At 52.0% G+C, this 10,215-nt stretch overlaps 2 protein-coding genes across 4 annotated transcripts; both read right to left on the minus strand.

The window, feature by feature from the left end:
- Positions 1–63: 63 nt before the first annotated feature.
- On the minus strand, positions 64–7,715 carry LOC116436047. Of its 3 annotated transcripts, XM_032092927.1 has the most exons (4): positions 6,051–7,715; positions 2,387–2,526; positions 1,350–1,580; positions 64–487 (listed from the first exon to the last, which is right to left on the minus strand). In XM_032092927.1, the coding sequence occupies exons 1-4, from the start codon at positions 6,308–6,310 to the stop codon at positions 465–467; spliced, it is 654 nt and encodes a 217-aa protein (XP_031948818.1). In that variant the 5' UTR covers positions 6,311–7,715; the 3' UTR covers positions 64–464. The 3 variants fall into 3 exon arrangements, 2 of the variants coding, with proteins under 2 accessions (XP_031948818.1, XP_031948817.1); XM_032092926.1 differs by having other exon boundaries at positions 64–1,580; XR_004236912.1 differs by having other exon boundaries at positions 64–2,526; positions 7,602–7,715.
- A 114-nt stretch (positions 7,716–7,829) lies between these two features.
- POLE4 (DNA polymerase epsilon 4, accessory subunit) lies at positions 7,830–10,209 on the minus strand. Its single transcript, XM_032092928.1, has 4 exons — positions 9,867–10,209; positions 8,927–9,011; positions 8,596–8,637; positions 7,830–8,275 (listed from the first exon to the last, which is right to left on the minus strand). The coding sequence occupies exons 1-4, from the start codon at positions 10,104–10,106 to the stop codon at positions 8,262–8,264; spliced, it is 381 nt and encodes a 126-aa protein (XP_031948819.1). The 5' UTR covers positions 10,107–10,209; the 3' UTR covers positions 7,830–8,261.
- Between the last annotated feature and the right edge of the window lie 6 nt (positions 10,210–10,215).

The raw sequence follows: 10,215 nt of genomic DNA on the forward strand, positions 1-10,215 counted from the left end.
AAATGCCAAAAAAAACTACATCAGCAAATTCCAGGACAATGGATGTGAAAAACAGGGCCACAATCTTGATCATTTAATGAATTTATTAAACACTGAATCCATTCACTGGAACACAGACGATTGGAAACCACAGCGGCGACCTGCGTAGCACAAAACAAAGCGCAGCGCTGAACACGCAGCACGGAACAGCTGAACCCAGGGGCACCCCCACAGCCCCTGGGCGATCATTTTATACCCCAAACCCCGCCCTTGCACCGCCCATTCCTCCTCCCACCAAGGTCTCTTGGCATTGGCTCGTTGATGTCTTGGGTATCTTGACTGGCTCCTTTCTGTTGGATCGTTGTCTAGGGTCCTCCTGTTGGTCCATCCAATGCTGCTCCTTGTCTTACCCGTTATGGTAACTCCTCATCGAGCCCGCCCCTTACCTTACTTCATTTGGGTTCTGGAAAGTTCTACGTTCGATCCTATGAGGTAAACTCAGCAACTCCTTTTAATAATAAAACATTTTCAACACTGAATCCCTGAACTTATTTATGAGCAAACAATTAAGGTTAACTATAACAACCAAGCCCACTAATAACTTTAAACAAACCATCCTAATTATAATCAACTCTTTCCCTCTCACCGATTAATTCTTTATTGAATACGAAAACCACATCCCAAAATTCATTTATAACAATGGACTTCATCAAACAGTTGTGGTAAATCATTTCAACACGACTTTCCATTCTGATCAGTTCATCTCCACTGACATGTCTTGGGTTATTTTATGAGTGAACTCACAAGACGGCTTACCAGTTCACAGTGAACCAGTTCAGCTTTGTCCCAGTGGGAGGTTTTGACCCATCTGGAATGATTTCGTTTGGAGTTTCCATTTCCAAGCGATTTTTGAACCATCAGTGTAGTTCACTGGTACTAAAAGGGCATTTCAGGGTGTCAGTAAGGAAATTATGTTTTCCAGGCTCTGTTTCCAGCAGAGCTTTTATCATCAGGTTGGTTTCCTTGCTTTGACTGGGAGGGTTGGAGCAGAGATCCCTGAGGTCCCTCCCAGCCTGGGTTACTCTGATTCCATGCTCTCTGGCTAGAGGACATTTCCCTGTACAAAAGGTGGTTGTATCTCCATCCTCACCCATGCACAGGGCAGAGAATTATCACTGTGCCTGCAGACCTGTGCTGTAAAGGCCCAGAAACAGGAAACCCAACCCCAAAACACAATCCCAATACCTGCAAAGGCAGAGGCTCTGCTCAGCACACTGGGTGCCCTGAGCTTGGACACTGGTGCTGGTCACACAAGAGGGCTCCTTCCCATATTCCCAGAGGGAGGGAGAGGAGCTCTCCCTCCTTCATACCTGCACTGTAGGTTGGGTCAGAGCATTTCCCCACATCGATCACGACCTCCCAGGGAGAGTCCGGAAAGGTTTTCAGGGCCGGGAGCCGAAGACATTCCTCGGGACAGGTGCTGCAGTGGCCGCCCTCGACCACCTCCACCTCCCCAAGGCCTTCGAGGAGCAGCAGCTGCTCCAGGTGCAGCCGGGCCAGCTCCCAGCAGGACCCCCGGGGCAGGAACGTGGGGCTCTCACCTGCAGCGGCACAGGACAGGGCCAGGGGCGTGCCCGGGTGAAAACACAGCACAGGGAACAGCCTCCAGCATCAGCTCCTGACACAAACCTGCCCTGACCTGGAACTGGCTCAGCTTTTACTCCTCTCTCTCCCTGCCTGCCTGGAGGATGCTGCACCAGCAGTGCCACGGTGCCGGTAACAATGGGACAAATGGTAACATGATTTGTCTTAGCTACGGGTGATCCCTCACAGGATACACAAGTGCAGCACCCACAGAGCTTGTTTCCACCCCTCAACAGAGTCTTTTTGGGTAGAGATAGGACTTTAGGCAATGTCACCTCTCCTGCGATGAGGAGAGCACCACAGCCATGTCTCCAAATGCACAGGCTCCTTCGAGTCCCTCCTAAGAGTGACACATGGCACATTGTTTGGGAATGACATCCTGCCATTCTTGCTCAAAGAGGCAGAAACAGGCCTCCAAGCTCTCTGCACGTGGGAGAGCAGCTCTCAGGTACAGCAGAGGTGGCTGAAAGCTGCTGGGCTGGGAGCGGCCAGAACCATGCTCAGATGCTGCCCAGGCAGCCAGGTGGGCACTGCCACAGCCCCTTCCTTGGCTGAGCTCTGGCCTTTCCTCTGCCCCGAGGTATTGAGCACTGCTGGAGAGTTTCCATCTGTCTCACCTGCACAAGCCACTGCTCGGGCCAGGGGAGGACAAGAGATTCAGAGATGGGTTTTCTCAGAATCCAAAACCAGGTCTTTTAAAACACGTATAAAACCACAGCTCCAGTAACCAGCACATGACCCTCCCCCTGCCCCAAGCACTCACCTTCCTTCTCCTTAGGAAATCGAGCATGGAGGACTGTCTGGAGAGCCCTGGGAGGCCGAGGTGGAGGGAGCTGATCTGCTGGGATGGGCAGCTGGAGCAGCACTTCCCAACGTCCACACTGATGGGACTGCCAGAGACGTCTGCGAAACACTGGATCCACCAAGGGTTACCACTCATGTTTTGGATGATGCTAGGGAGGCCCGAGCCCAAACCAGGGCTGAGTACCACACATTGACAAAAAAGACATGGCCCACCCCTGGGAAGTCTGCCTGGGAGAGAGATTCCTTCAGTCTGAGGAGGCAATTCCTAAGGACAGTCTGGCAGTAGCAGTGCAGTGACATTGAACTGGTGTTTGCAGACCAGGAGTAAAACACTTCATATTAGACTGGTCAGTGCACACAGACTAAAAAAGAATGCAATTAAAATTTCACTAGGAAACCACAGGCTTTTTCTTTAGTGAGCACGTGAGGGATGGAGTGAGAACAGGTGAATGCCCTGATTAGCAAAGGGAAAAGGGGATGCTCAAGCATGGCTGAACCACAGACCTTGCACATACTGAGCAAGCCTCAGCCCAGCAGGTGCAGGGCAGAGGGCTCTGTCTGTCCTGGAGCCCCATGAAGCTGCTCGAGCTGGAAACAAACCTGTGCCCCCCAGCCAAACCCCAATTTTGCAGCTCTTCACACCTCCTGCATTGGCACATCAGCTCTGCATCAGAGGATGGGAAGTTGGGATCAGGTGTGGGAGCAGGGTAAACACAGGACCACGGCATCTAGCTTTGGATTGGTTTGCTCTGTTGTATTTTGAGTTTACAAATTACCAGCCTTACTTAGCTAAAGGCTGTTTCTTCTGGAAATCCTTTTGAAATGAGCTATTTTTCCTTAATAGCAGTGGCCGTACTCCAAGATTTATTGATTAAGTCCTTATTTCATTAGATAATAGGGAAGAAAACTTGCACGAAAAGTACCCATGGCATCATTCAACACCACTGTAATCTGTTTGCTTTGACCTGCTGAAGTCACAGACCCAGTGTGTGCTGCAAAAATGTAAATTTTGCATTGACTTAAAAACGGATTTTCAGTGTCCCCAGGGCCGGCTGTGAGGGATCAGGAAACATGAAGGGACATTTGAAACTCACACTTGGGGTACAGCTGCTGCTGGCTGCCTGAGGGTCCCTTTGCTCAGGCAAGGAGTGAGCAGGAAGCCAGGCAGCAATTCCCAGCTTTTCAGCCATTCCAGTGGTGACTCCTGTGGATGCTCCTCACCCACAGCAGGGTGCAGACAGCTGGCACTTGGCAAAGGACACCGTGCCAGCTGAAGACACCCCTGTTCTCCCAGCTCTGCTGCCATACAAGCTGTGATTTTTATTTTTAGGCAAATATTTTATATATATCTCCTGATGACTTTTGAGCGCTCTTGGAACTCCAAAGAGGTTGCAGCTGACTGAAAGCTGGTGAACATTGTGCTGATTTTCAAGAGCAAGGAGGATCCCAAAAACTGCTGCCTGTCAGTGTCACTTCAGTGCTTGGTAAACTTATGGAGATTATTCTGGGAGGTGTTGAAAAACACCTGGAAGACAACATAGTCACTGGTAACAGCCAGCACAGCTTCCTGAAAGTCCTGCTTGTCATACCTTTTATGACAAGGTGACCCACCAGGTTGACCCAGGAAAGCCAGTTGATGTAATCTTTCTGGATTTCAGTAAAGCTTTCAATACTGTCTCTCCCAGGATCCTTCTGGACAAACTGTCCATCCCACAGCTGGATAAACACATCATGGGATGGGTGACAACTGGCTCATGGGTCAGGCACAAAGGGTGACAGGGACTAGGGTGACATCAGGGTGGCACTAGTCACCAGTTCTGCAAGGCTCCATCCTCGGCCCTGTGCTCTTGAACATCTTCATTAATGTCTTGGACGCAGGACTGGAAGGGAGACTGAGCATGTTCACAGACAATACAAAAGTGGGAGGAGCTGTTGACTCCCTCAAAGGCAGGGAGGCCCTGCAGAGAGACCTCAGAAAATCAGAGGGCTACGTCATCACCAACCCAAAGAAGTTCAACAAGGGCAAGTGCTGGATCCTGCCCTGGGATGGGGCAGCCCTGGATGCAGGGACAGACTGGGAACGAGAGGCTGGAGAGCAGCGCCGTGGGAAGGGACCTGGGGGTCCTGGTTGGTCCAAGCTGGATCTGAGTCCCCGGTGTGTCCTGGCAGCCCAAAGGGCCACCGTGTCCTGGGGGGCACCAGGCCAGGGAGGGATTGTCCCGCTCTGCTCTGCACTGGGGCAGCCTCACCTCCAGTGCTGGGGGCACTCTGGGCACCACAAGATCAGAAGGGTCCAAAGCTGTTGCAGAGTGTCCAAAGGAGGGACACGGAGCTGGGGAAGGGTCTGAGGGGAAGCCATTCTGAGGAGCAGCTGAGGGCACTTGGTGTGTTCAGCCTGCAGGAGACTGAGGAGAGACCTCACTGCAGTTACACCTTCCTTGTGAGGGGGAGGGGCACACACTGATCTCTCCTCTGTGGTGACAGTGACAGGATCCAAGGGAATGGGCTGAAGTCATGTCAGGGAGGTTGAGGCTGGGTGTTAGATAAAGGTTTTTCCCCCAGACAGCGTGCAGGCACTGGAACAGGCACCCCAGAGAATGATCACAGCCCCAAACCTGACAGAGCTCAAGGAGCATTTGGACAATGCTCTGGGGCACATGATGTGACTCTTGGGATAGCTCTGTGCAGGGCAGGGAGTTGGACTTGATGATCTTTGTGGGTCCCTTCCAACTCAGCACATTCTGTGGTTCTACTTTCATCATTATTCTTCTAAAGTTGTCTCTGGAGCTGACAAGCTGTCACTGCTTGTAACAGCTCTTAATTTGGATATGATAATTTTATCATTCCTATGATACACAAGAAGCTGGTATTTGGCAAACACTAAAGGCTGAATTTGTACAAGTGCTGCTCTCGTGCACTGAAAAATCCTAAGAAACTCAGAGCATGAAGTTGTTGTGTCCTTACAGCCACTGCAGAGGGGATGTGGGCCCACAGGCTGCTCCTGAAGGCCACAGACATTTTTCTGATGAACAAATGGAGCTACTGTCTACTTCCTCTGCTTTCTCTACTTTGTCAGGGCAGCTTGTTGTCCTGCTGATAGCACTTACAACATCAATCCTGGGAAGCAAAAGTCTGCAGCTGTCCTGAACTTATGCAGCAATAAACAGGGAATTCAAACACAGAATCAACCATGGTGCAGCTCATGTCCAGGGAACTGAGCTCCTCTGTGCAAAGGAATAGACCCAGGGGTCAGGCTACTCATCAGTTCCTGTGCTACACAAGAAGTTTAAGTGTTGGATTATCTGGGCAACTGATCTCCAGCACATTTCGGTCCTAAATCCCCCAAGGGAAAAGTCACTTGGAAAACTTCAACATAAAAAACCCAGCCATGGGATGCACAGGATGTGAGTGTGGAAGCATCAAGGATCTTCGTTTCTGGAGAGTGAAGGGAAACTCAGAGGAGCTGTGGCTGTCCCATCCCTGGCAGTGTCCAAGGCCGGGCTGGATGGGGCTTGGAGCAACCTGGTCTAGTGGAAGGTGTCCCTGCCCATGGCAGGGGGTGGAACAAGATGAGCTTTAAGGCCCCTTCCAATCCAAACAACTCCATGATTCTATGAACTCACCGTGCCCAATGTGGAGGAAATGGCTCTGCCTCCTGCAGCAGCCCCTCTCTGCAAACAGATTCCCTTGCTCCTCCACTCTGCCGACAGCTCCCGCACCTGCGGCCACAAACCACCGAGCCCAGCATTACCCCAGTTACAACTCCCCACCTTTTCTGCCTGAGCTGGGATGAGGCACTGAGTGCCCAGCACAGCTCCAGCCACCCCCAACCCTGAACTAAATGGCTCCAGCACAAAGAAGAGAATTTGTTATAGATGGACATGGCGCATCTGACCCTGGCCAGGTGGGCTGAACACCCTGTTTAGTTACTTCAGGAAAACACTCTGGCACTGTTTATCTGTTTGTCTGCTCTCTTCCACCTTACTGCAGAGCTGGGTAAGAGGAGTCCCCTCCCACAGCACAAAGGAGCTCATGGGCACGAACCCCCTGACACAAAGCCCACACTGTTTGCCAAATGCAGGCACTCCTCTCAGCTGTTCACTGAGGAAAGCACACACCAAGCCCTGCAGCAGCATCGCACGCGAGCGGAGCGCGCCGCAGCCCCACGCCACACCTCCTCTGCTCTGCCACGCCAGAGGCCGAAGCAGTGCCAAGGACAAGAAGGAAAAATGAACTTACTGGCAAAGATGGGAGCCTACAAGAGCCCCAGCTTGTGGGTCCTGCATGCTGCACCTTGGGAAGCACAGGAAAATCTCCAGTACCTCTGACACTTATAGCTGCCCTCCCTGGCAGGTGAGAAGGTGAACAGCTCCAAGCCAAATGGGTTTGCATATCCCAGCAAATGTCCCCAGACTGTGATCTGAACAAACACCTCGGCAGCCTGGGCCATGAGCACCTCTCCCACATGATCAGGATTGTGCATGACGAGGCTTGCATCAGGCTCCCAGCAAACTTCAAAGTGTTTCTTGAGAGCCACTGGATTTGCTGACAGCCTGGGGAAGCTCCCTTGGGGGTCTTTGTTCTTACCACCACTTCCAAACTAATTTAAGTTTGTGGTGACTGGGAGCCACTCTCAAACACCCTCATTTGAAAGAAACATGCATCCTTCATCCTCCTTCATCCCATTCAATGGTTTTATCTGGGGACAACCCAGACCAAATGGAGTCAGAGCTGGCACTTGGACAATGCTGGTAACACAGCAGGATGTGTCACAGCAGCGATGGCAGCGTGTTCCCCACAGCCACACAGTTCTGCTGTTACATCCACATAGGAAAGCACTAGTTAAAGTAGGAAAGCTCTAGTCACCAGAGTCCTGGAAGCAGCAGAGGCAGCTGGTGCCCGTGTGCTGTCAGGGGCTCTCGGGCACGGCCAATGGCAGCAGTGTTCCTGAACACAGGATGCACACAGCTCCTCATCACAGAACTTGAGATCTCTGCACCCACCCCTCCAGGGGCACAGGGCAGGGAACAGATCCAGCTCCCACAGAAAATGTTTTTGCCAGATTCAGGAGTGAGAGCACACAAGGGAACAGTGACAGCAGCATGGACACTCCTCTGGCATCCAAATGCGGACTGGGGGGTTGGGTTGGGATGTTTTTTGCTACAATTACTTACAAGTGCAACAATCACAGACACTTATGGAAGCTGCACAGCCCTCGGAACAAGCCGAGTTCCCCTGGAGCTCATCCCAGTTCCTGGAGGACAGCCGGGTTTCTCTGGGATGGATTCCTTGAGAAAACAATTAGAAAAACTAAAATGCTAGAGAAGGCATCCTATCAAAACCACACCATTTAGCACCAGGCTACAGGAACCCCAGCCCAGAGCAGAAATCAGCACAGCTGCTCAAAAACAACAACAACAACAACAACAATTTAATTGTGTTAAGAGACAAACATATATAACAAAACCCACACATCCATTTAAAAAATTCCTTGTGCCTGGGCACCTGAGCCAAGCCACTCTCTGTTCACAGCTCTGTGGTGCTGCAGAGTACCCAGAGAGGCTGGGACTGCTACTGGGAGTAACTGCTGTGTAACCTGGCCAGAGCAGAGAGCTGCACTGCAGCCACATGGGAAGTGACATACAAAATAGTTATGAAAAAATATGCATTTTAAATAAAGAACTTACAACAACTTCATACAAAATATCATGGTTGCCATGTCTCAATTTCAGTGTCTCAATTCTAGGAATTATTTCTGAACTCTCAGCATCCTGTTTTCCATCTCACACCACCTCTGCAGTCTCCTTCTCCAGAGAGCTCTGTCTCTGTCCAGCTCAGTCCAAAGTACCTGAAAATGAAAGCACACATTATAGTCTCAGGAATCAGAAGTGCAGTTCTGTGAACAAGTAAAACTTGTTTACAAGCTGGCAAAAGAAAGTGCAGTAACTTTAAAGTTCAAGCAAATCCAGATGAGTAAAATCAAATCTAGCCAAAAAAGTACTGCACATGCCTCAGGGTCCAGCTGAGCCATTCCAGTGCTCAGAGGGGCACAGCAAGCCACACCAGGAATTACTGAAAATGTGGGAACAGAGAGCTTTGCAGATGATTCAGTTCTTTCTCTCCCAAGTCGGTGATTATACAAAACACTGAAATCAAGTAGAAACTCACCTTCCAGAAAAGCAAATTCATCAATAGCTTCAATGGCATTATCTGAAAAGCAAATTGAGAACAACATAGATAAACTGACTCCATATTTGTATGTTTCAAACAGCAGCATTTGAAATAGCATCACAGCACACTGACCAACTTCAAAGAGATTTACTTGTTTTGGAGATGGTGTGTGACATTATCAGTGTAGTCTTTGGTAGAAGTTTTTCTCTCCCATCTTCAGGGAAAGAAAGAGAAGAATCCATAGTTGCTTCAGCACCTCCAGACAGGTGGAAAAATCCCCCACCCCAGCAACCCTTTGCTAAGGCCAGCACAGAACATGTTCCCATACCCAGGTCTTTTCTTTGCAGGGTTTTCCTTTTTCCTTGCTGGGCATACACATAAGCATCTTTGGCTATGGTTTCAACAAACAGCTCCTGCAAGGCAAAACAGGACAAGTTCACATAGGAGATGAGAGAGAATATCCTAAGGAAAAAGAAAAGTCCTACAAGACTTCAGGATTAAATCGGAATCTTCACGCTAACATTACCCTTTCCTCGTAAACAGCTCTGAAAATACTGAAGGAAATGGTTGGACAGTGATGCACAGGACAAGCAATGAGGAGAAAGCTGGGAATGTGGGTTCCTTGAAACCCACATTCTCTGGGAGACCTGCTCCACCCCAGGGGCTCCCAGGGCACCTTCTGTAGGGGGAAAGATGTCCTGTGCTCAGGAGATGAATGACGGAATCCTTTAGGTGGAGAAATACCTCTAAGATCATTGCATCCAACCATCAGCCCAACACCACCTCCATGTTCATCACTACCCCATGGTCCCAAGTGCCACAGCCACATGTTTTTTGAACAGTTCCAGGGATGGTGACTCCCAGAGCTGGACAACTCTCTCCATGAAGGAATTTTCCCAATATCCTAAACCTCCCCTGGTGCAGCTTGAGGCCGTTTCCTCTTGTCCTGTCCCTTGTTGCTTGGGAGAAGCGACCGACTCCCACCTGGCTGCCCCCTCCTGTCAGGGAATTGTAGAGAACCAGAAGGGTCCCCCTGAGCCTCCTTTCTCCAGGCTGAGCCCCCTCCCCCCAGCTCCCTGAGCCGCTCCTGGGGCTCCAGCCCCTTCCCCAGCTCGGGCCGGCCGCAACCGCTCCGCGGGTCCCTCGCTGTGAGAGCCGTGAGCAGCCGCCGCCCGGGAGAGAAGGGAAAACCTCCTGGGAAAGGCCGAGCAGCATCCCCGCACCCCGCAGCGTTTCGGTCCCCAGGACCCCGGGGGGCCGCCCCTCACCGTGGCCCGCGCCAGCACGAACACGGCCTCCTGGCTGGCCAGGGTGACGTCCGGGTCCGCCTTCACCAGCGCCTTCACCCGCGCCAGCGGCAGCCGGGCCAGGCGGGCCGGACCCAGGCCCTGCGGCCCCGCTCCCGCCGCCTCCTCCCCGGGCGCCGCCCCCTCCGCGGGCCCCGGTCCCGGTCCCGGTCCCGGTCCCGGTCCCGGTCCCGGTCCCGGCACGGCCGCCGCCGCTGCCATCCCGCCCGAGCGCTGCGCCTGCGCGGGGCCGCGGGGCCGGGCCGAGCGCGGCGGGGCCTGGCTGCGCCCTCAGCGGGGTCCCGGGGCGCCGGCGGCCCCGAGCCGGGCT

The sequence above is a fragment of the Corvus moneduloides genome, chromosome 28, assembly GCF_009650955.1.
Source record: "Corvus moneduloides isolate bCorMon1 chromosome 28, bCorMon1.pri, whole genome shotgun sequence".
NCBI classification, from domain to species: domain Eukaryota; kingdom Metazoa; phylum Chordata; class Aves; order Passeriformes; family Corvidae; genus Corvus; species Corvus moneduloides.